Source organism: Megascapheus bottae, chromosome 8 (genome assembly GCF_031878675.1).
Source record: "Megascapheus bottae isolate mThoBot1 chromosome 8, mThoBot2.hap1, whole genome shotgun sequence".
Taxonomy (NCBI): Eukaryota; Metazoa; Chordata; class Mammalia; order Rodentia; family Geomyidae; genus Megascapheus; species Megascapheus bottae.
The window spans coordinates 37,184,542-37,210,764 of NC_143516.1; the positions used below are offsets into that span (position 1 = coordinate 37,184,542).

Sequence of the window (26,223 nt, forward strand, 5' to 3'; positions counted from 1 at the left end):
GTGAGCGACTTCTAGTCAGATTCTTTGAACTGCCTTCCAGATAAAATATCTTAATAAGCATTAGTGTTTTTGCCTGGAGGATTAAGTAAACAAGTTTATGTGATCAGGGCCTGCAAGCATGGTTGTGTCATAGCGTTGTTAATTTAAACCACATCCTGCATGAGGTCTCTTAAGGTCATAAAGTGGGAACTCCAAGCATTGATCTGTCTTCTGAGGCTTTTTTCCCCCTTGTTCCAGCAACTAGAATGAACCGAAGCATTCCTGTGGAAGTTGATGAATCAGAACCATACCCAAGTCAGCTGCTGAAACCAATCCCAGAATATTCCCTCAAAGAGGAATCGGAACCACCTGCTCCGCAAGCACAGACCATGCCACCCACTGGCATGCCTGCACCCCAAGCCCTGCACTGTGCCTCGGGAGATTTTTCTCAGGCTCTCCCTCCTCTGAAACTTGCAAACCACCAGTGGCCTGTGTCTCAGCAGGTCACCTGTCTGCGCACCAAAATCCTGGAGGAGAGTGAAGACAGCTTCTTCAGGGGACACCCAGACCGGGGCAAACCTTTGTCCTTGGGCTCCTCTGCAGCCAGCCGGCCTGAGGCTGTGCTTGGAGCACTTCCTGCAGAGCATCAGTTTTCATTTATGGAAAATCATAATCAATGGCCAGGATATCAGCTTTCAGCAGCTTCTCCTGACACTGGCCATGACTCAGAAAAATCCAACCAAAGTTTACCTAATGCTTTGGCAGACTCCTCAGGCACCAGCCAGGAGACGGTGCCACGGCTTCAGCCCCACAGGAACCCAGCAGCCCCAGATCTGCCCACGATAGACACTGGGTATGACTCTCAGCCCCGGGATGTCCTGGGCATCAAAAATCTGGAGAGACCCCTGCCCCTCACATCTATGTGTTACCCCCAAGACCTCCCTGGCCCTCTGAGATCCAGGGAGTTCCCTCCGTTTGAACCTCAGAGATATTTAGCATGTGCACAAATGTTGCTGCCTAACCCATCCCCACAGGCTCCGTGGAATTATCAGTACCATTGTCCCGGAAGGCCGGATCACCAGGTGTCATGTAAGTGATGGTTATTGCCTCTGGACAATCTGGGCTGGGTGACTAATGAAAGAAACAAACCCCTCATCAGGGGACCTGCAGTCAGGTCAGAACACAGAAAACAAGCTCTGCTTCTTACAGGACTTTCTATGGATGTCTGTATTTGTAAGAAACCTTAAAGAGAACACTTTTTCTTACTCCAAAGTCTGTCTTCCCTGGGGGACAAAACAAATTCCATTGTCTGGATTGGTTGAACAGGAACTTTCCAGGAGGAAAGGAGATAACCGAAATGATTTCAAGCAAACTTATTTGCTGCTCTAATTCGTGGGCTTCTGGGTTCTTCCTTCTCTTTCTGCTTCTTCTCCATCCTAGACTTGGCGAGAAAATGGGGACACAGATGCCCCAGCATGACGAGTGCCCAATCACAGGATGGGTGTGGTGGTGCATTCCCATAAGTATGAATCACTGAGAACTGAACCTTGGTCAAGGTTAGAGCTGCATTTGTTTCTTAGTGATTTCCAGGTTAAAGGAGAACCATTTGTGAATTTAACATCATAAAGTACTTTTTATGATTACACTAGCTAAACTTACAGAAAACTTTTTTGATTATAATTTCAATGTTTAGTTATCCCTCCTGTTGAAATATGCCAAATGCTGCATTTATATCTCTTTAGAGAGATTTACTAAATTGCTATTAACCTAATCTCTACTTTTGGACGTTTAAAATAGCTTCCAGTTTTCTAATCCAGCATGTAATACTAATGACAAACGTCATGTACATGGGTTCTATCTGTGTTTTGAACTCCCTACGTGAATGCACAGAAGCGCAACTATTTAGTCAAAGGTTCTGTGAGACTAAGACCCAGCAGTTGCCTTTTTCTCCTAGTAGGAGAAAGCCTCTTCATGATGAACAAAACAGGCAGGATCAAGCTTCATCAGGAAAGACAAGACATGCATCAATATAATAATGAGGCCCCCAGGAAAATCTTACTATCAGGAAAGTAGTTGTCCTGTTGAAATCCAGTCTTTAGAAACAAGCCTTGCTCTTCAGGAAGGCTCCCTTAAGAGAAAGACACTCCCAGCTGAGAACATTCTCCACCATTAATACTTCAGGACCTGCTTTCTTTCTCTCACCAATACTCCTTCCTCTTCCCCTCTTATCAACTCTATGAAAGGATGGGAGGAGGCTGTTTAGAATCCTAGGGCAGGTGGTGAAAGGCAGTCAGGAGTGAACTTGGATAAGAGATGGGAATAATTTACAGAAAAATGTACAAACAGCCAACATGCATATGAAATCAATTTCAACATCACTAGTTTAAGAAATGCAAAAGGCTTAAAGATACCTTTTCCATAATTAGAGGTGCAAAAATAAAGATCTCAGACAACCTGGTATTTAATGGGGTTATAGGACAATAAGCATACATTTTCATACAGTGTGCGTGTGTGTGTGTGTGTGTGTGTGTGTTGGTACTAAGGATTGAACTCAGGGCCCCATTCTCTCATTTGGCTTTATTTTCTCAAGACTGGCATGCTACCACTTGAGTTGTATCTCTACTTCCAGCTGTTAGTGGTTTTTGGATCAGAGTCCCTTCGATTTGTCCCCTACAGCTGGCTTTGAATCATGATCCTGAGATCTCAGCCTTCTGAGCAGTGAGGATTCATACATTTTTGTCAGGAGAGTGAATCAGTGCATTCTAGAAGGCAATTTTACTGTTTATCAAAATTTTATGTATGCTCACTCTCTGGCCAGCTGTCTTGCCTGTCATCTATCCTATAGATATATTAAACCCCTAAAATATGTGCACCAAAATGTTTACCAAGTCATTGTTGCAGTAAAGTAAAAATACTAACAACTACACTGTCTATCCGTAAACAAGGTGGATATGTGTAGATGGTCTCTTAGGACTTTTGCCTTTGGGATAGCATAATATCATTCAGCATTTGGTGGAATGTTTTGCCTAGGCCTCCATTCAGCCACAGGATCATGAGGGGAAACAATCCACACCCTCCAGTGCACTGTTGTTAAGGTAACGACATTGCATAAGTCAGGTACATTACCTGCATCTTCCACTTCATATTTTTCTTTTGCCAGTACAGGGGCTTGAACTCAGGGCCTGAGCAATGTCCTTGGGCTTTCCCAATGTGAGAACTCTACCACTTAAGCCACGGTGCCACTTCTGGCTTTTTCTATGAATGTGGTACCAAGGAATCAAACCTGGGTCTTCGTACATGGTAGGCAAGCTCTCTACCACTAGGCCAAACTCCCGACCCTGCACTTTATAATTTTCATTTACAATAGGCTTTACTGTTATGTAGTCCCATCATAAGTAGAGAAACACAATTTATTATGCATTTGTACAACTGTCTACTAGGCCCCTGCTGCATTCCATAAACTATACATCTGGACATAAAAAGGACTAAATTGAAAAGCAAGATGTAATGTTGATGTCATGATGTCATACATGTTTAAATCAAAAACAAAACAAATGAACAGACAAACAAATAAACCAAAACCCTACACACTGAGCTGGGCATCATAGCCCAGGCCTGTAATCCTAGGTACTTGGGAAATAGAGATTGGAGGATTGAGATTTGAGGACAGCCTAGACAAGAAGTTTTCAAGAACTTATCCAGTAAAAGTCTAGGTGCAGTGTCATGTGCTTTTCATCCCAACTCCATGGGAATCATTAGTGGAATTGTGGTCCAGGATAGCAAAGTAACAAGTGAGACCCTATTAGAAAAATGAAAGCAGGACTAAAGGTATGGCTCCAATTGCAGAGTGCTTTATGCAAGCACAAATCTGTGAGTTCAAACCCCAGTTCTACCAAATAAATAAATGGAAGGGAAGAAGGAAGAGAAGGAGGGGGAAGGAGGAAGGGAGAGAAAGAGGGAGAGAGGAAGGAAGGAAGGAAGGAAGGAAGGAAGGAATTTAAAAAGAAAGAACATCTATGTGATGGGTAGCTTATGCCTAGCTGCTCACAAAGCCAAAGTCTGGAGAATGCAGTTTGAAGACAGACAAGGCAGAAAGTATTTGGGACTCCATTGCAAAAAGTCAAGCAGAAGGCATAATGTTTCAAGTGGTATAGCACCAGCCCTGAGCAAGCAAGCAAACAAGCTGATTGATCACGAAGCCCTGAATTCAAGATTTGGTACCTCAAAATGCTGTATGTTTATGTATACCTTAAAAAGTTTAAAAGGGTTGCACCCAATGTTAACAATGATGAGGGCTGAGAAAAAGGACTATTTCCCCTCTAACTTTATACTTCTGTTAAGTTTTTATAGCAAACACTAATTAGTGCTATATATTTAAAACATGTAAAAATTGAAAAGAAATCAAAAACAACATACAAGGTGAGGCTGCCCTCATTCACACCCATGTACATTCACCCTGGCTTTCAAGGCCATTTTATTTCATTGCTGGGAAAATGTCAAGGTGGCCTTGCACTTAAGGCTTTTTGTAGGGCACAGAAATTCCAGAATATTAATGAGACATCTAGCAGCAAGGACTCTCAGGAAGGCTGCTGTCAGGACGAAATGAGGTAATATATTAAAGGCACTTGGAAAAGAGGCTGGATACTAGTAAGCCCTCAGTACTTTTCGTTATTATTGTTATTTTTAAATGGATCCTGCAGAGCGTGTCTCTGTTTCCAGCTCCCTCTTGCTGGCACAGATTTTAAGCATTCAGGGCAGGTGTACAAATGCTTAGTTTCATGTCAGGGCTATAACTGCACTTAATTGCCAACAAAACCACTTCAAAAGAGCTGTTCACCTGAGGGATGCTTGTGCAGTTGGAAACCATGGCTACCTGATTCTATTTGGCCTTAGAAGAGTATTACTTCTTCGCCTCTTAACGAATATATAAATAAAAAATGATCACCATGCAAATGGCATATGTTAGCTTTCTGAAAGTTAAAGCAGAAACGGTTACTGGTCATCCTTTTCATGAAAAAGTTTTCAAAGCAGATGAAAATGAGAAATGAAATAGGCTGTATTTTCTCCTCATACCACTCCTGGGAAGAAAATCTGTCTGTTGCCTGAGAACTTTCCCAGTGAAGGTCACTAGAACAGAGTTCATGGCTGTGCAATCAAATGAAGCCCCTGATGCAAATATCCTGGCTAAAAAGGAGGGAAGTCTAGTGAGCAGTAATTGTAAAATCTTGCTCTCTCTACTAAGAAGAAGGAATAAAAAATTGTGGGTACATACTTATATATGCTTCTATAGACCAAAAAGAGACTGGGGATGGGGGAGTGACTTTCTCTATGCTGAAATGCATATACAGTTAAAGTAGAGAGAAAATAAACCAGATGCAAATGGAAGGCAGACAAGAGGAGGATAGGGGATGGCTGGCTGGAGCCACAGCTGCTTACAGCTGTGAAGTGCCTGTAAACAGTTTATGTTGGCCATTTTGTTTCCTGGCTAAATGGATTGTGTTTTCTCACGATGTTTTTCTGACAACTTAAAAATCAGATTTTATATTCTCTCTCGCTGCTTTTTTTATATACAATTCTTAATAAGGAAGAAAAATGTTGAATATTTTCACCAGTAAATGGGAAACCTCACTTAGGATTTGGTTTACAGTTTCCAAGTGGTAAAGGCCCAGTAACATGAAGACTGTACACGCAAGCCAAGAGCATCATAGCATTGACAAATCACAAGCAGTACCAGGCACTCACGTAGAATTGCACAAGACTTCCATTTCTGTGGTGTGAATTGAGGAGTTATTGTGCTAAGGAATTCTTTGTCTGTCACATCACCCACCTTCCATCTCCTGAGGAGTAAATGCTCAGACCCGGGGAGTTTTAAGTGGTGATGCTGCCCGTTCCTGTGCCTTCCCTTCTTAACGCGTTAACTAGTGTGGGCTTGTGTTTAAACATAGACACCCACAGACACAGGTTTTTCTGTCTTCCTCTATCCATTATTTTGAGCTACTCAAGGGAACTGTATTCTATTATCTTTGTTCACCAAGTGCTAAGGAATAAAAGTTCTGGGAGGATTTATTGAATAAATAAAAAGAAATCTATTCTTTCCTTCCTAGGGAAAGGAAGAAAACTCTTAGCCATGAGAAGAGTCTTTGTGCTATCCAGCCTTGGGAAGGCTATCCTTTAATTGTATGGTAGAGAAGGAAAGATGACAGCACCAAGACTTTCCAATTAACCACCAGAAAACTAGAAATGGAGCTGTGGCTCAAAGTAGTAAAGTGCTAGTCTTGAGCAAAAGAGGTCAGGGACAGCACCCAGACCCTGAGTTCAAGCCCCACAACTACCACCCACAACAACAAAAAATTACACATGCTGTACTGGAAAGACTTGTGTCTTGGAGTGATCATTGTCAGGCCATCTCACCAAGATGGTCTCTTTGCAGAATGTTGAACTGAAACCTAAAAGATGAGAAAGTTAAGGGACATTGTTAAAATATCAAAAGCAAGACAATGAGGTAAGCAGAGTCAGAATGACATGCCAGAGGAAGGATTCAAGGCCTACCTTGAGGAATTTTCATTTTTTCCAATAAGACTTTTCTTAAGAAAATGAGGGAATCAAACTCTATAATCCTCACTGAGGAACCTACAACAGTATCTAGCACATAGCAAAGGACCAATAAAGGTTAGCCATTATTATACACAATGTCTGTTTAAACAAGTGTAGCTTGCTTGTGATCATGCTTCACAATGATGAAACCTTGAGTAGTAAAAATATAGTCATTCATCTAATAATCATACTTTTTAATCTAGCAATTTCCTAATCCAACAACCAAATTTCCAGGCAAAGCCAATTTCGTTCATAAAAGGGAAAGCTTATAGTTTGGTTGAATCCCTGATATGAAGTATTTCTTTGTTTTAAGCAATGAAAGGACATCATAGAAGATTTCATTGCCAGTCCTCTAATTTTAAAAATCAATGAAGCAGATCATTTTCATCTGCCCATATAAACTGGTATAACTTTTTTTAACCACAGGTGGCCATTTCAGAAATGAAAGTTACAGCTAATCAAACACTTAGCCCACATGCCTTAGTGATTTTAATGACATAATTTGTTGCTATGAGACAAAAACATGTTGTGCGGCAAATAATCTGTTCAAAATCATATGACCTTGATTCAAAGGCTTTTGATTAACAGCACTAACATCCGCTTTATGGAAAAGAAACAAACCTTATGATTAGACTTTGGTAGTCTTTTTAAAGCAAATAAAATGTTATTACTCACTCATTAATGGATATGGAAGCAAAATGGCTCCAAAGATTAAAAACTTCACTTGAAATCCAACTCTTGGAAAAGCTTTCAAGGCCACTGGCAGTTTTTCCTCTTTGACGCTTCCATCTTCCTACTTTTTGAGAAAAATACTAAGAAAGAAGGAAAGAAAGGAAGAAAGAAAGAAAGGAAGGAAGGAAGGATCAAAAAGGCAAAGAGACAGAGAAGGAAGGAAGGAAGGAAGGAAGGAAGGAAGGAAGGAAGGAAGGAAGGAAGGAAGGAAGGAAGGAAGGAAGGAAGGAAGGAAGGGAGAGAGGAGAGGGAGGGAGGGATAGCTAATGAGAAGTAGACAGTCTAGAAGACATGAAACCTAACAAGCCATTGGAAATGGCTTCTGTTCTGTGTGTAAGTCGGCTTCATAGCCACTCAGACTTCATTTTGCCAGTGTGACCATAATATAGTTGATAAGATCATGGCAAACAGATATGGTCCCTACTTTTGCAGAGCTTACATTCTACTATGGAAAGTGGGCAAGAAGCTGAAATGTAAGTGACACTCTAAGAGTGATGTAGATAATAAAAAGAGGGTGGGAGAATATGGAGAGATAGAACTCTGAACAAGTGACATCTGGGAGAGTCCTGAATGATTAGAAACCGGTCTTTGAGGATCTAAGGCAAAAACATTCTAAGAAGAGAAGATGGTAAACTAGGGTCCCAGCGGTGAGGACCAGATATTCAGGATGAAGGTAGGGCTTGGTGAGCCACCAAATGTGTCCTAAGAGATGAGACCAAGAGGAGGAACCAGCTCCTGTAAGATGGAGTTGCAGCTACAGCGTGGTCCACTCATGAAAGACCGAACTAACAGGGCAAGCCTCTATCTGATGACTGATGTAGTGGCACTGTAGCATGAACCTGTCCTGCTGCATAAACCTCCCAATGACAATCTGTCTCCTCCCTAACTCCCCATTCTTTGAGCTCCCAGCCAAATCCTGGTTTCCTTGTCAGCCTATTTGGCTATATCCCAGCACCTCTGGGATAAGCCTGGGCAAATCTCTCTTCCTCCCTTCTCTGCCACAACCAGACCTAAGCAATAATATAAAAGTTCAGAGTCAAGAGACAGCTTGGATTAGAGAGACAGGGTCACTTTTGTCAGAGGAAACCTGGCAAGGCAGGACCAGCCTGATATAAAAGCCAAAACAAACAATAGGCTGACTGACTTCAGGGAATCAGACCAGGCATGAGAGATTGACTGAGGACTATTACCAGGGCCATCCAACTAAGTTTCCCTGTATGCACAGTGTGGGGACCTGAGACAGCCATACCAGTGAGTGTACATATTATTTGTCTTCTGTTCTACACCTGAAGCCATCATTCCACTCAATTTTCCTTTAAAAGTCACATTCTCACCATCCCATCTGTTTCTTATCCACTTTATCTGTTATTTTCTTGCTTTATTTCATTGTTCATCCCCACATGAGTCCTATTTACATAGCTTACTTGCATAACAGGCAGTCTTGAAAGAATTAAGAACACTAAAAACAAAACAAAACAAAAACCCCAAGGCTCCTTATCTTATCCCTGGATCATTGTACTGCTTACCCAGGCACAGGTGGCAGCGCATGGGGTCACAAGGAAGGGCTTAAGGTCCATGGTGTAGGTCTATGCAGTTGGCTTTCTTCAGTGTCGTTTTGGCTTAGGTAAGTAAGCTCCTCTAGGCCCTCTTCTCACCTGTAGGGTGCTCTCCCTGTCCCTCCTCCGAACCTCTCTTCAGTTCTCTCACCCGAACAGTCAAGCTGCCCTTGTTACCTTGTGACTCTGCTCCTTATGGGCCTGGCTGGGGCCAACTCACTCCTGGGTTACAGATTCACATCCGTACCTGTCAGCCTTAGCTTTACTCCAATTCCTGCCTTCTTCAAATTGCCACAACTCCAAGTACACACAGGCTTTAACAAGACACCAGGGAAGTTGGAAGGTGTTGCCAACTGCTTGGATACTTCACAGTTAGATTATCCTAAGTGACCTGTTAAAATAGAGGGCTAGGTATGATGGCTCGTGCTTGTAATCCGAGCTGCTCAGAAAAGGAGATGGGGAAGACAGTTTGAGGCAAAATTGGGTCAAAAAACAGTTAACTCCTCCACCCACACACACACACACACACACACACACACACACACACACACACACACACACACATATTATGGAGTACTCCAAATTATAAATTACTAAGCATAAGGTTCTAACTTCAAATGCTAATACCACAAAATACCGTTCTTAAAAAAAAATCAAGTTTTTGACAGCTTTTTGACATTTCTAATTAGAATGCCAAACTCATGAATTCATCAAGGCTTTTGTTTAGGAAAAAAAGTGTGTCTGTTTCACGAAACCTAGTGGTCCAGCATATAACACGGAAGTGATGACCAACACCGCAGTTGCCATCAAGACAAGCATTTCATTGAGCTGTCTCTTTCTCCTTTCACACAATCAAGCTGGAAGCCATCGTCCCTGTTCTCCTTGTTGTCTTTACCTACAGATGGCCAGCACTTCCCCCGAACAGCCTACCAGCAGGTGGTCCAGCCAGTTGTGCCTGGAGCAATGGTAAGGGGCTTGCACCCTGTACAGAAGGTCATCCCGAATTACCCCAGCGCCCAGGGCCAAGAAGAGAGGCCTGCACAAAGAGACTGCTCCTTTCCAAGGCTTCCAAGGTATCAGTAAGTGTGACCCAGCTTCCTTCACACATTTCTGAAAAAGAATTATGCGATGCCACTAAGGGTATATTAAGTCCCCTAAAGGTTTACTTCCCAGTCAGAGTCACACTGTGGAATACGCAGTCTAAATCTTTCAGCTCGGATGAAGTGGAAGATGGCTGACAAGGATCTGTTGATTAAGTCCGATATGACCAGTCAATATTGTCTTCAAGGAAAAGTTCTCACAATGTTCTCTAAGTTACATCCCCTTCTTTGAATTTCAGATCAACTGAACTTTCAGTCCACCAAATAGATTTTGATTGTGTGACCAACTCCAAATTTTAGCAAGTTCTTTTTCATTTTCCTAATTTGTATTCTCGTTCAAACCTATTTCTTCCTTTAATTTCCAGTTGAACTTTAAAATAAACTGTTTCATTTTTAAAAAATAAAACATTCACACATAGTGGGTGTCTATGCTTGAAAAGTATTTGTTTTTTCATGACATTAGCTTTCTAATCCTTTTGTATTTTGTTTTGCTACATCAAAATATCTGGAGCCTAGTGGATTTATTCAGCTCACAGTTCTGTTTAGGCTCTGGTGAGACCCCCTTGACTGAGTGGCTTTAGAGTGGATGGAATCACAGTGAGAGGAGAGACTGTAGAGAAATAGCATGCCACAGAAAAACCAAGGAGACACAGGCTTGTCTATGTGTTTTGTTTTTGTTTTGCTATGTTGCCCAGACTGGTCTTGAACTCACAATTCTCCTGATTCAGGAAGATTATAGCCATGTACATCTTATCCAGTGTTTTAGACTTGTTCTTTTTCCTGACAGAAAACTTCCTTTAGTTATAATTATAGTCACATTCCATAAAGTCTGTGGAGATGTGCTCTTTTTAAAGTAAAAATTGGTTTATACATATTAGTTTCACAAGGGGGAAAGGGCTCATTGTGACATTTGTACACATTCATACAGTATCACCCTCATCTTCTATATCAATTCCCCTTACACTCCTCCTCACTTCAACTAGAAACAATTTCAAGGGGTTTCACCGCTCTTGTCATAACACATGCAAACAAACCACTTTGAACATACTCATCCTCATTCACTGTTATTTATTTTTAGCCCAATCCTTTCCTGTTGGTGCTTCCCCCAACCAAGACTGACTTTCCTATCATTTTTTAAAAATTATGTCTTAATTACACCAGTTTCACCACAGCATTCCACCCATGCATATATTTTGCTCAAGACTAACCCTCTATTGCTTTCACCTCCTCGACAGCTTTTACTCTTGTTCCTTTATAACCACTCTCTCATCTGAGTCAACTAGAGTCCATGAGGATACAATTACTTCCCAGGGATGCACCCGCCATGATGTCACTGCTTCCCCACAGATCCTACCAGAAAGGCTCCACTGCACCTCCCCTCACAACACTGCCCACTCACCCAAACAACCTACAGGGGGGACCTCCCAAAACACACCAGTCATGTTGGCCTCAGTGCCCTCTTTTGACACAATTTCAAGTTTTCTTTTCTCTTAATTTATGGGTCTAAAATATATAAGACTCAGGTAAATGGGGCTGTCTAATTAATGACAAAATCAGAAAGAAAGTACACTAGTTACTTACTCTTGTGCAAGTACAACTTTCATATGCCATTGAGTACTATATTCTCTTCTTAGCGAACAGGATGATATATAAAGATCCAGTTAAAGTGGCCTTTTCAGAAATATAGAAATTGGCAATTCACTGAAAAGTTTTATGAAAGAACAAAAGGCCGGGCGGGGGTTGTAGCCTAGTGGTAGCGTGCTTGCCTAACATGCATGAAGCCCCACATTCGATTCCTTGGTATCACATACACAGAAAAAGCAAGAAGTGGTGCTATGGTTGAAATGGTAGAGCACTAGCCTTGAGAAAGCCCAAGGGGCAGTGCTTAGGCTTGAGTCCAAGCTCCAGAACTGACAAGAAACAGAGAGAGAGAGAGAGAGACAGAGAGACAGAGAGAGAGAGACAGAGAAAGAGAGAGAGACAGAGACAGAGAGAGAGAGAGAGAAAGAGAGAGGGGGAGAAGGAGGGAAGGAGGGAGAGGGGGGCATTTTATTAACAATGACAAATAAGGGGCCTACTTGATATTTCCCATTTATGGAAAATTCTACCAACTCTCTTCTTTCTTTCTTTCTTTTTTTTTTCAGTGGAATTTCACTCGTGGAAAAATTATCTAAAACTCCAAGAAAACAAGCATCAAAACTTAAGAATCTTTATGAAATAAGTCTGGTGTTATAGGAATCTTAATGTTTAAAATGAGCTTTTATTTCAAAATAATTTAATATTTACAGAAGAGTTAGTACAGAACAATTGTGGTTTTTTTTGTGTCAGCATCAGTTTAAGCCTGCTGCTGTATCCTTGATTTATCTTATTGTTTTAGGATAATGAATACTGAGTTCAAGTAAAGAAGTTAATTTGGAATAGAACCTACATATAGAAAGTTTACCTTACCATAATCTCCATAATAGTCTACAAAATCAGGCATATACCTAAACATTTGTAATCAAAACATTAAAAAATTTATAATACAAAATAATTTCAAACATATAACAAACATTTTTGTTCCTACTACCCAGATTTCATATTTACCTATTGCCACATTTATTTCCATTTTTAAAGAAATAAGTACATATAGTTTTAGCCTCTTTACCATGTGGGAGTCAGTCACATAACACAGTTCTAGCGATTTTAAGCAGAAAAGATTTTAAATAGAGAATTGGATGCTTACAAAATTGTTAAGAGATTTCAGGAGTGAACTTGTGGCTGGGCTTCAGGGAAAAATCCGGAAGCCTCCCCACAGAATGGAACCCCTGGGAAAAACTTGCCTCCTCTGGCACTCAGGAATGTGGAAATCAGAAAGCTGACCTGACTGCAAGTGATTGACGCAGCCAGTAGATCCATTCTGGGCCTGTCTGATATGCTGGCAAAAGGTAGCTTTCCATCCCTGGCCTTCACATATGGGAAGCTGATCATAGGACACTGAGGCGAAAAATCAGCACCTCACCACAACTTGCCAATAGAAAGCATAGACATGGAAGGAACTGGATCTCCATTTCCTTCTGCCTTCCAGATCTACATGTGTGCATCTGGTTAGTCACCCCTGGGATTCTCTGGCCAACACAATGCTTATAAAGGTGCTATGCCATATTATTTGTCATCACAGTGTGGAAAAGCTTCTTCAAAGGTTCTTCAAAATCATATCTTGATTCATATATTAATAACATAAATGCTTTTGGACCTATATGTTTAAAAAAAATCTTTTGGTGCATAATTCAAGTTGTATCATGAGTCGAAAGCCATGTCCTTTTTTTTTTTTTGCCAGTCTTGGGCTTAAGTTGAGGGCCTGAGCACTGTCCTTGGATTTTTCTCAAGGCTAGAACTCTACCACTTGAGCCTCAGCACCACTTCTGGCATTTTCTAAGTATGTGGTACCAAGGAATCGAACCCGGGTCTTCGTGCAAGCTAGGCAGGCACTCTACCACTAGGCCAAACTCCCAGCCCCAGCCATGTCTTTTTAATGTGGATAAAATGTCTTTCACCCCAAGTTCCATTTTGTTTGGTGGATGACCATTGCCCGGCTCTGAACATGGGACTTATTTTCCCAGTCAGACAATCTTAAATAGAGAAATCAAATCCTGCTTCCCCTTTCAGCCCCTAGCCCAGGTCGTACATATGGCAACCAGGTGAAGTGCTTACTGGTGGAAACACCGCCCAGCTCTCCTCTTCTCTGTCTCAGATAGGAAATAGAGGTGGGGGGGCGGGGAGAGTACACAAGTACACTGGTCTCTTTCCAGTTCTTAAAGACTTTCTCTCCTTCCAGGTTTGCCTTTACAAAAAAAATAAAATAAAAGTAAAAATTGATGTAGATATGTTCCTTCCTCAGGGACCAGTTTCATCACTTGCCACCCACTGGCACTGGAGCTCCTCAGCAGTCCTTGGAATACCCTGCAGAGCTGAGACCTGGTGGTCCCCAGGCTCCATCCCCCATTGCTATACCCAGACCCCCTAGTAACCCTCCAATCAGAGGAACCCTGAAAACAAGCAATTTGCCAGAAGAATTACGTAAGTTGTTCACAGTGCGGTTTTTCTCCTTCTTGTCAGGTCTGTGCTTTGAGAGGACTTCTTGGTCACTCTTCTATCAACTCAGATATTCCTACTATACTCAGTGAAATAAACTTTACTTACGTTTTGCTTATTGCTGGAAAAGTAACCAGCATTTCATGTGAATGTTTTGAGCAATTTTGACACTATAAATAATGCTTCCAAACTGCCTACTGAGAGATTTTCTTCAACACATAATCCAACAACAAATAACCTCAACATTTTTTCCTCTTCTAAATGATGCTCTTGAATGGACTTGTCCCTGGGTAAATTGATTGGATGTCCATGTGGCATTGGACAGAGACCTAGTGTTGCACCATAAATTAAGCAGCAGCCATCAACGAGGTCATTTCCTGTAGGAATGAGCAATCTTTTGGGGGAGAAAAATGGTCTCACATTCTCCACACTTTCACAACCAAATGCAAACTAAGCCTTTTATTTAAAGAAACATTGGACTAAGTATCAAGTGACGATTCTTTTTCCACATTTTGCTGCCAGAACCAGAAATGCTGAAATATCACCAAAATGTTCTCAAAGTAAGGTCAGTCAGGATAGATCCAAAAATCTTAAAACAGCCATTACTTGCGAAATTTTTGCCTGTTGTGCTTGCAAGGGAGGCTCAGGTATTTCTAATATGCTCTTTCCAGCTCCAGGAGACTGAAGAGAACTTGAAGCCTTTTGCATTTGCTAATTTCCTTTGGGGGATTTCCACTCTTCAATCATTTACAACTCTGAAACATTTCTATGAAAATGATATGATGCTGTTTTAATTCAACAATGTTAATTTCTAGAATTCCTACAGTTTTATACAATTAAATTTGAACGTTTCTGGAGAGAATAGATGCTGCCCTGTGTACTTGTAACATCAATATATGAATTATGTCTATCTTATAATCCAGAAAGTGAGTCATAAAATTACTTTCATAGAAATGGAGTGTGTAGTAAGTATTAAGAAGACAATAAATCAATGAATCAATATGGCTGGCTATTGAAATATGCTTATATGACAGTACCATCTGAGGTGTGTTTACAAAAAGTGAAAGTCTACGCACAAATGAATATATACAGAGTCACATTTCCCTCTTTAGCTCTCTCTTCTATACTCTTTATCCAGAGGCAGGAGGAAGGGATGGAGGAGGCAGAATTATTAGATTCTTAAGCCAGTTCATTCCAAACTAAACAGGAATTCCAAACAGGAATTACTCATCTCTCATATTGAAATGCTAGTCAGGTAATTACCCCAAGACTTTAGTCTGAGAAACCACGGGTTCTCATCCTGGCTAGAATAAACTTGTCTGGAATAAACTTGAATAAACTTGTAGTATCTGCTGGGGAGAGAGAGAAAGAGAGAGAGAGAGAGAGAGAGAGAGAGAGAGAGAGAGAGAGAGAGAGAGAGAGAGAGGGAGGGAGGGAGGGAGGGAGGGAGGGAGGGAGGGAGGGAGGGAGGGAGGGAGAAGGAGAGAGAGGGTTGGGGGGGAGACTCTGATAGAGGGAAAAGACAGACAGACAGATAGACAGACAGAGGCGAGTCTGAGTCTGTGATGTTGGACTATCCTGAGCCTGTGTCTCTCCTTCAACCTGCTGACATTTTACTAACATTTCTAAGCTATATATTAGTCCGTTTTATCTTCCTGGCTTTTCTCCAAAAGTAAGTTGATGGGTTGAGGGGGAGGCGGTGGCAAGGAAATATTTTCTCACTTTAGGAAATGCTTTCTCCCTTTCCTCCAACTTGCTCCACTTGCTGATATAACCCCAGTTCAGGGCAGTTGAGAATATCAGAAAGGACACTGCTGGGTGGCCCTTAGCAAGCTTTAGCTTCTTGGCCTGCTGTGCATTTTCCTTTGGGCACACTGCCAAGAGTCTCCAGGAAATAAGGCAGTGGCTTCAGCTTAAGGCCCCTGGGATCTGGGAGGTAGATATTTTTTTTTTTCTCTTACAGCCTCATGTGGTTTTTCAGAAGATCTCTGAGGCTTAGCTACGCTTTGCTCTCCACTATCCCTTCAACTTCCCTTCACACTGAATCAGTGAGCACACCCCAAGTCAGGCGCCAGTCTCTTGTTCTGAAGAGCTACTGTAAGCATAGCCCTTAGACCACCCTCAATCAGTTTCCTATTTTCTAAAAGGACAAAAGACATTGTAAAATGTTTGGAAGTGTTCTACAGAATAAAATCTGACTAGTTTCTAACAAATATGAACCATTTCTCCTAGGAAAAGTCTTTATCACTTATTCTATGGACACAGCCATGGAAGTGGTGAAATTTGTGAACTTTTTGCTGGTAAATGGCTTCCAAACTGCAGTGAGTATTTCATCCAAGGAGAAAATTGAAGTGTCAAAGTGAGGACAAAAGTATGAATAGTTGTTGGTGTTTTAAACAATTTTATTTATATGATTTTGAAAATAATGCTTGCCGATTTAATTTCTAGATCTTAAACTACCCAGAGTCCAGGGCACTTTCCCCCATATGCTTCTTGAATGATCCAGGATACCTCTAAACAGTGCCAATGTCTCCCCATGTATGAAGCTGGCCTTGATGAAGGAAAAGCCAACTTCTTGCTGTACTTTGTCCCTTTGTCCCTTTGCTGGTCATGCTCACTTTGGTGTGCTTCCTGTGGTACAGGAAGCTGCAGGATTCATTCACCATGGTCATCTGCTTACCAAGCAAGGTTATAACTGAGTTCAGGATTCTACAAAAGTAGAATCCTGGCAACATGGGTCCCTCACTGCACAGAGCGGCTCTTCCATACCTGATATAGCTGAACATGGCTGGGCTTTTGGCTGCTGGAGTCTAGTTCTAGAGGAAACAGACCTAATCCAGCCCTGCTCCAATTTTGGCCTGGAGAATCTCAAGTGCTTCCTGTCCTCTGCCTTAGCCTGAAACAGTACAACTCAAAACTATGCACATTTATTTTTTCTTAAGATAAATAAATACTTCAGTTGCTACTTAGGAAACTGACTTTCTTCACTGAGATCACTTCTTTTCCCTCCAGAGGTCTCTCATAGGTATTTGTGATAGTGGGAAAAAAAAATGGGGGGTGATGGAAGACTAGAGCTGTTGAATAGTAAAGAAGGAGGCTTTGAAATTGAAGGGTACAGAGGTTACTTAGCCTTTTTTAAAAACAATTTTTATTTTTTATTCCATAAATTGATTTTTAAAATTAGGAGTACTTAAAGTTTTAAAAATTGTTCACAATTTATACAATCCAGCTTCACAGTTACGTATATTTCAATGTTTTGGGTTCTCATTGCTGAAATAAGAAAGCACTATAGCAACTGTGACCTTAAAAATCAAATTACAAGCTGTAAGGTCAACACTTCAGAAGAGATCTTACATTTCATCTTTTCCAAGAAACTAATTGCTCCTGGAGAACAGCCAGATTTTCTTTTCTCTTTCTTTCTTTTTTTTGCTTTTGTTTTCTTCTCCCCACCCCCCTTTTTTGTGGTTACCAGATGTTTGAACTCAAAGCCTCATGCTTGTCAGGCTAGTGAGACAGCACTGAACCATACCTCCAGCTCCACTTTTTCACTGCTTATTTTTAGGACAGTGTCTCACTTTGCATACTTTGAGTCATATTCACCTATTATAGGATTCCCATAGTTGCTGGGATCATAAGTTTACACCACTGTACTCAGCTACCCTTGGTAGAAATAGAGGCTCATTTACTTTTCTGCCTGGATTGGCCTGATACTGAGGTCCTTCCAATCTCAGCCTCCCATATAGCTCAGGATGATGGTGGGCACATGCTACTGTTCCTAGCTATGGGCTGAGAAGGCATCTCCTTAACTTTTCTGCTTAGCTGGCTTTGAGCCTTGATTCTTCTGTTCTTAGCTTCCCAAGTAGCTAGGATTACAGATTTGGTCACTAGTGCCTGGTTTCAGCCTCTACACAGGGGCTGTTAAAGGTGAATTTAAATCTGTCCTTGACCCTCATCCCATGAAGGTCTGTGGTAGAATCACAGAGCAGCTAAGTTACTATTGCTATATTAAAAGCTCCTTTTTAGAACAAACCACTTAATGGTAATTTAAGGAAAGTTTAATAAAAGAATGGTTGCAAAGCTTTGGATAGGTTTTTAGGGAATCCAAAGGGAATAGTGTAATACAAAGGAAGCAGAGGAGTTCCTGCCTCTGAAGAGGCAAAGGAACTGTCTGGAGCCTGAAGAGGGTTGATGCAAGAGTTAGCTTGGGAGTGCCTTGAACAAACACAGATGGACTGGCTCAAGTGATAGAAATTTATTTCCCCATAGTTCTGGAGGTTGGAAGTGCAAGTCAATGGCAAGATCTCTCTGTGTCCTAACATGGTTCATCCTGTATGTCCACATACATCTGTGTTATAATCTCCTTCTATGCTGTCCTTTTGGATTAGGGCTCACCTATACGATCTCCTTTTACCTTAACTACCTTCTCAAAGGCCCTACCTCCAAATAAAGCAACAGTCTGTGGTACTAATTAAATTTGGCTCTAGAAATTGTCATGAACAGGTGCTGTGGGCTTTGGTAGAAATCTGAAGAGGCAAATGGAAAACTCCCAGCATCTCACACATCCTAGAATGTCTACCTCAGTAACTGGAACTAACTTAGATGCTGGAATAATAATAATTATGTTTATTGAGTGTTTACTTCATGCCTGGAATTCTGATTATGTTTTTGTCCATATGAACTCATTTTGATCTTTACAATTGCAGGAAGTAGGTTTAACCATATAATACAAATAAAGGTCACAGAATTAGTTAAGTTTCCAGTAACATTTCTACAAATACAGATAAATGCCAGAGCCAAGAGTAGAACCCTAGCTTCCCAGCTCTTCTCAACCCTGAGATAACATTGTTTCTCTCTCCTAGAATACAAATAGATTAATGAGGGGCTAGGAGTTTGGCCTAATGGCAGAGTGCTTGCCTAGCATGCATGAAGACCTAGCTTTGAATCTTCAGTATCACATACATAGAAAAAGTCGGAAGTGGTGCTGAGGCTCAAGTGGTAGAGCTCTAACCCTGAGAAAGCCCAAGGACAATGCTGAGGCCCTAAGTTCAAACCCAGGACTGGCAAAAAGAAAAGAAAAGAAATAGATTAATGACATAGTCACAGACAAATACAATTTCTCTTGATCATCTGATGTAGTCAAGAGCCAGTGTCTGTCTGTCTATCTATCTATCTATCTATCTATCTATCTATCTATCTAGTTTTTGAGATAGGATCTCTGTAGCCCAAACTGGCATATATATATATATATATATATATATGTGTGTGTGTGTGTGTGTATGTGTGTGTGTGTACATATATATATGTATGTATATATATACATATGTATGTACATAGATAACACGGTATATAGTGAACCAGAGAAGCTGGAGCTATTTCATTTTATTCTGTTCCATCAACACAGAATCATATTCTGAGCTTGTATTATGTGGTGGACATGTGTGTTACCAATCTTACCAAGTGCCTGAGTTCTGATTCTTGACTTTTATGATATGTTTTCTTGTTACCATCTCAGTAATTGCTTTTGTGCCCGTTCTTTGAATCTCCTCCAAGTTTCATACAACCCCTTTGAAATGTGTAGATCAAAACTGGACAATAATACTATAATAGGGACCTGAATAATGAAAGTCAAATACCATAGTTGTACTTTAGTATTTGAATGATACACATCCATTAAAGTTCCAGATATATGTTTGCTTTCAAATTTTCCAGTTACAATACATTATCCTGACAATAAAATTAAAAAATTTCTCAGTTGGACCGGGAGTTTGGCCTAGTGGTTAAAGTGCTTGCCTAGCATGCATGAAGACCCAGGTTCAATTCCTCGGTACCACATACATAGAAAAAAAAGCCGGAAAATGTGCTGAGGCTCAAGTGGTAGAGCTCTAGCCTTGAGAAAGTCCAAGGACAGTGCTCAGGCCCTGAGCTCAAGCCCAGGACTGGCAAAAAAAAAAAAAATTCTCAGTTAAACACACACACACACACACACACACACACACACACACACAATGAATGTACACTACTTGCTTATAAGCTTACTTACTGATATAAAAATATAATACAATTATGTAGCCACAGACACAGACACATTCCAATGTGTATGACTATATCCTAATTATGGATACTAAATACATGCTTAAAAATGTTGAAATTATGTTGAAGCTCAATTTTATGGACATTGCACTTTGCTTCTTTGGATTTGTGTACTCCTTGCAAAAAGCATGATTAGGCTTTTGAGGGTAAATGTATGTAGTTGCTTGTGTTTTCTCAGGCTCTGCATCCATAGAAAGCTTTTCATTCAGAGCACCACCTACATCTTTTTCTTGTAGATAGACATATTTGAGGATAGAATCCGAGGCATTGATATCATCAAGTGGATGGAACGCTACCTTCGGGATGTAAGTACATTTTAAAATTCAGAGGGGGTTGGTGGGTAAGAAAGACAATTGGCTTGTGAAATTATTGTATAAAAAAAAATCTCTGGCATATCCACCCAAGTCTGAAGCTGGGAAAGTGGGACAAAGCCTCTCTTGTTGGAGGCACTCTGCAGAGGCTCGGAGAGGAAGGATGGGGTCACCCTCTCCTGGACATGCACAGGCAGGAAATAACAGTCAAACCAGACACAGGTGGTTGATAACAATCAGAGCAAACCATTTCTAGACCAAAATAGGAAAGGAGGAAAGGAAGGCAGAGCATGGGGAGGGAGAGGCAGAATTCAGTTGAATCTGAGGCCACCCCAAGTGTTTTATGGGACAGGGTAAAGCAATTTCCTGGGCAGTCTTGCAGGCTGTGTGCAGCATGGCACCCCTGAGAAGCCTACTTGCAGCTCCATGATTTGTTTTCCACTGACAGAATCTATAGCAGCCACAGCAGCACTTTGTGCTTTAACAAGATAGAAATTGATTGCTGCCAGTGTGTCCATGTCAGGGTGTTTCTGTGGACCAAAGTGTTTGTTTTTGTTTCTGTTTGGGGGGAGTGAAGGTGGGGGAGCAGGCAAACAGGAGTCTTAGCAGGTTGGAACCCTGGAATACTTTCATTTTTCCCTTTGTCTGCAGCCTGATGTTTGCTTTGTGCTAAAGGGTCTGTTCCTACAGACTGTGCTAATATGCACAGGGAAAGCAGGATAGTACAGAACCTGACAGCTACATCCAGCTGTAGGGGAGAAGGGAAGGCTTCTAATTCTCTGTCTGCTTGCAATGTCTTTTTTTTTCCTATGATGCAGACTCACCCAGTGATTCAGGCTTTCATTAGACATCTGCTAGCGATGGTTTAGAAAATGGTGGGCAAAAGCACATCTGCTCAGGAGAGCTCCTCTCTGTGCCATTTGCTCTGCCTGTTTGAGGGGTCCTGGGCAGGGAAACTTGAAGGAGGGGCGTGGAGGCTGGAGTATGTCTGCCTTTCACTTTCAATGGAGAAGAGCCCAGGCCCTCTGGGGCTCACAGGGCAGAGTACACTTACACGATTCCATTGGCCAGCTTCCAGCAGCCTTTACCAAACGGACAACACCTCCCACTTCTGTAAGCATGCTTTCTCCTTCTAATTAACAGAAGACAGTGATGATAATCGTAGCAATCAGCCCCAAATACAAACAGGATGTGGAAGGCACTGAGTCGCAGCTGGACGAGGATGAGCATGGCTTACATACTAAGTACATTCATAGAATGGTAAGTGACGAGAGGACCACAAGCGCCCTGCCACTCCTGGGAGATGTGTACCCTCTCCAGGAAGGCTGGTCTTTCATTACGGACCAAATGAGGGCAACATGATGCTGGGTAAAGAATCCCAGGCCTCTCATGTTAGGCCTCAGCTCTGTTTACCTTTGAAACCTTCAGCACTCTGTTTACCTTTGAAACCTTCAGCAAGTCACTACACCTCTGACAGGACTGCTTGTTCTTGTCAGTAATAAGGGGAGGTCCGTCTGTGATCTCTGACAGCCAAGATTCTAGAAATCAGTGGCCTGCTGGTTTGCCTGTTTACCCCCCAAATCTGAGGTCTTGGGCGGGGGGGGGCAGCTGTGTTGTCTTTTGTCCCCTATCTTTTCAGAGAGGCAATGGAAAGGGTGCAAGCTATTGGTTCACATTTGCTTCCTATTGTACAAGCTGTGTGATCAGAGCCTAAGTGCTTAAATCTTGTGCCTCTGTGTCCCTATTTATAAATCAGGTCTCTAAGCTGAATGCCACTGGCTCATGCCTGGAATCCTAGCTACTGAGGAGGCTGATATCTGAGGATTGCAGTTTGTACTCAAGCCCTGAGTCCGAGCCCTAGGACCAGCACATATACACACACCACCACCATCACCATCAAAACAAATAAGTCACTAATATGTAGTGTTCTGAAGATTAAATGAAGCATTTTTGTGAAGTATCTGACATGTGTCAGCTATGTAATCACAAGGATTGTTCTTAGCTCTTGTTAAGTGAAGAACAGCCCACTTCATAAGTGCACTATGGGGTCAAACTGAAATCATGGGAGATGTTAAGAGCAAATTAGACTTATTCAGCATCTGAGAAAACATTCTGAATGACAGTATCAGCCAGCTTTGGGACTAGCTCTTCCATGGCATAGCAGTCCTCCTGGTCTAAGTGATTATAGATGCATTGTGGAGACCATTTCTGCTTGACTAGGAAACAAGACTAGACTTGAGACTTTCGAACTGCCCTATGGAGTCCCCAGCAGGTGGCTTGGGGGATGCGATTGGCTCTGGACCTCCCACTTCTACCTCAGCTACAGCTGGTTGTTTCTCAGGCTTCCAAATCAAAGAATTTGAGATGTACAGATTGAAAATCACTGTACTAGAACTCATAAGCCCCATTTGAGCTCTCATTCTACGTGAGGGAGAAGCATTGGAGTGGATACAAGGCCCACTGAGACTAGAAGGAAACGTTAGGGGAAGTGAAGGTAAATCCCATCAGTCCTATTAGTCAGAAGCATAGAAAAGGTGGGTGGTTAAATGGGTGAACTGTCCCATCATCCTAGTCTTCAAAGCTCTCTGCCTCCTCTTTCACCAAGTGTGGATCACTCATTGAGCTATAATCAGCCCCAAGCAAAAGCTGAGCCAAAGTGCTGGCGTTCAAAAGGCCTAGCATCAAGAGTCAATTCTGCCTTTTACTCCTGCCTTTTGTCTGACAGCCCACAGGCAGGACTCTGAAGAGGTGTCACTTCTGAAGTAAACCGACCTAAAAGGTCATGGTTGGCTCTAGGTGCTTTTATCCCTTGACTCTCTGCGTCATGTCTGCATGTTCCCAGAACACCCAATGTCCTGCTGGCATCTTTAAGAACCTGCCAGTCTCTGAAACTGACAGCTGGTGTGTAGGAAGGGTTCCAGATTCCTGCCAATTCCTGAGAAAACTTGTCTCTGCTGGTGTGTGCAAAACCAGACAGTAATAATGCAGATCATCCTCAGAGATTGGATCACTGTGCCAGCAGTAACCAAACTATTTCCAAACAAATTAGTTCTAAAACATTGGCTTCTTGGGCATCCATGTCTTAGCCCCTTCCTCATGATAGAAGAGGTTGAAAAGGACAGATATAGAAGCATCTTATTGTCTACCTCACTGGCTTCCTGATCCTATCCAGGTAGCTGAAGACCTAGGACAATAAGAACTTCACATGACAGAAGTGGAGAGGTGTCCTTGAGTAACTGTAGCACAGACAACCAATATATGGTACAAGAGAAAAGATAGATATTCTGTTACTGGCTAGTCCCTCAAAAGCCTGGAGAGCTGAGTGGACAAAGCAAACTTTACAGTATATGGAGTCCTAGAAGTCAACAATAAGCCCCGCTTTTCACTTGCAACTTATAGCCCCTACACCTTTACCTACAGGTGATCACTCATGTGGCTGTTATTTCCAGTTGCATAGTACCTGAGCCATTTAAAAGTATGTGTTTGTTGTCTGGTTTTGTTTTTATTTTTCTCTGATATTTGAAGAGGCCTGAGAAAACACCCTGTGGCAGGTCTGTGTTTGTGACTATAGGTTTGTGAATCTGATAGTGGGTTTTTATGAGGAGTTTCTATGGTGATTTTTCAGTAACCAGTTGTCACCACTGTCGCATCATTTCTGTTTTATTCCCACATATGATGAAGACTTCTCAGTTACAAAAATCAATTGGAAGATGAGACAGTTGAGAACACATAATTCCTCATCTCTCTGTCATCAGATGACTAAGGGCTTGTGTTATTCTCACGATTTGGAAGACTCTGCACACCTATGATATGGAAAATTCTGATTTGGATAGACTCATTGGCAGTGAAATCTGCTTGGGCCACCACAGTGTGACTGAGTGAAGTGGCATGAGAGCGTCAGGGCTGGCTAACTGAACTCTTCACCACTGACCTCCCTGCTTTCTGCCAAGATCACACTATGTTCCAGCCACCATACAATGCTAGCTGCCCTGGACTACACAATCAAGCTTCCACACCTCCAGATACTTGTGTATGCTCTGCCCTCTGCTCAGAACATCCTTCTGCTCTCCCTTCTCTTCCCTACTTGATCCAAATTATCTTTTCTTGCCTAAGCCAAAGACCTGACCTTGTAAATGTCCTTCAGAATATTTAATGCAGAACAGATAGTACCCATTCTGAGCTTGCACAGCAACTATTCAAATGTTTTCCACGGCACTCTGGATGGTAGTTTACCTGGTGACTCAACTGCTGGCTCTGAGAGGTCAGGAACTGTGACCCGTGGTGTTGTACTACATAGTTTCTCCACAACAAAACAAGAAATTAATCTGTAGAACTTACTCATTTCCATGGTAGGTGTACTCTCACTATAAAGTCACTAGACATAGAATTGGCTCTCAGGAACTGATGTGAGCAAGCCTCAGCATATGCTAATGCTGAAAACCCAAAGTGTGGGCCTATTTAATAAGTCTTCAATAAATGATTCACAAATGAGTAGATGGCATAATGTATAATGGGGTGAACTTACAATTTTATGTGGCACTCAAATAAGCAACCCATAATAAAGTTGCCATGTGGGTCTGTTACTGTGGGTGCTACTGAGCTTCATCCTCATCCCTAAAATTAAAACTTTCCTATTTATTTGGTTTCAGATGCAGATTGAATTCATAAAGCAAGGAAGTATGAATTTCAGATTTATCCCTGTGCTCTTCCCAAATGCCAAGAAGGTAAACAAACCAAGAAAAAGCCTCAATTAATGTAATCTTTCAGTTTGTTTGCCACCTGGGATTTTACATGGAAAACCTTGTCAACTCTTGGTCAATTTGTAGCCATAACAGGATTACCAGAAAGATCAGCAAATTGCATTACTCAGCTCAGCAGGATGAATCGGAAAGATTTTGAAGTGTTAGTCCACACAATCTTCGTCGTCCTAATGGTTCAAATGGACATTACACACAGAGAATTCGTTATGTTTTAAGTTATGAGAAAAAAAAGAGACTGTTCATCTAATACCTCTTAGACACAGGAGTCAAGATGTGGACCATTTTTGCTGCCTGTTTCATTCAAATATTTGGGATTAAGCATGGTTTGCCTCTCAAAGCTATATAATGGAGAAATGATGCACATAGTTCTCTATGTAAACACTGCTATGTGTCACATGAGGAGAGTTGTACCAGAAGGCTATGTCACTATGTTGGGAGAATATGGGCAAAACCATTGGAGGACGTGTTCTGGGCCTAGCAAAGGGGCAATGGAGTGATGCAAACATCTTGAGAATTAGGTCACAGCACCCTAAGCCCACTCACAGTTGCATCCTGGAGGACCATAGATGTCAGGGAGGCACTGTGACCTCTGCACTGAATGGAGGATCCATTTTACTTGAATGGAACACCTTGTATTTACAGCATGCAACTCTGTGACAGCACACTTTCTCATCCTACCTGCCCCTCCCTTGCCTGAGATTCAATGCTCTCATTTACTGGTGAGATCCTTACAGGTCTCCCATCTCTCTGTTGGCCCTGCACTAACCACACTCTAACACTAAAGAGGAACATCCAAAAATGCAGGTCTTGAACTGGGCACTGGTGGCTCATACCTATAATCCTAATTATTCATGAGGCTGAGATCTGAGAATTGTGGTTCAAAGCCAGCCTAGACAGGAAAGTCTCTGAGGCTCCTATCTCCAATAAACCACTGAAAAACCAGAAATGGAGTTGAAGCTCAAAGAGGCAGAACGATAGTCTAGAGCTGAAGAGCTCAGGGACAGCACCCAGACCCTGAGTTCAAGCT

The 26,223-nt window shown here is 41.7% G+C and overlaps 1 protein-coding gene and 1 long non-coding RNA gene across 6 annotated transcripts in view; one reads left to right on the plus strand and one right to left on the minus strand.

The window, feature by feature from the left end:
* Traf3ip2 (TRAF3 interacting protein 2) overlaps positions 1–26,223 on the plus strand; it is a 40,973-nt gene that overhangs the window by 12,587 nt on the left and 2,163 nt on the right. The window contains exons 2-8 of one of the 4 annotated variants that reach the window (XM_090338268.1): positions 238–1,068; positions 9,763–9,940; positions 13,842–14,020; positions 16,268–16,356; positions 20,362–20,430; positions 21,580–21,696; positions 25,086–25,160. In XM_090338268.1, coding sequence (XP_090194394.1) covers positions 246–1,068; positions 9,763–9,940; positions 13,842–14,020; positions 16,268–16,356; positions 20,362–20,430; positions 21,580–21,696; positions 25,086–25,160 — 1,530 coding nt within the window. In that variant the 5' untranslated portion in view covers positions 238–245. Of the gene's footprint in view, positions 1–221; positions 1,069–9,762; positions 9,941–13,841; positions 14,021–16,267; positions 16,357–20,361; positions 20,431–21,579; positions 21,697–25,085; positions 25,161–26,223 lie in introns of those variants that run through there. The other 3 variants (XM_090338269.1, XM_090338271.1, XM_090338270.1) reach the window with 3 other exon arrangements.
* The window catches only part of LOC150059791 (uncharacterized), an 89,806-nt gene that overhangs the window by 10,914 nt on the left and 52,669 nt on the right, over positions 1–26,223 (minus strand). The gene's annotated exons all lie outside the window — the stretch shown is intronic.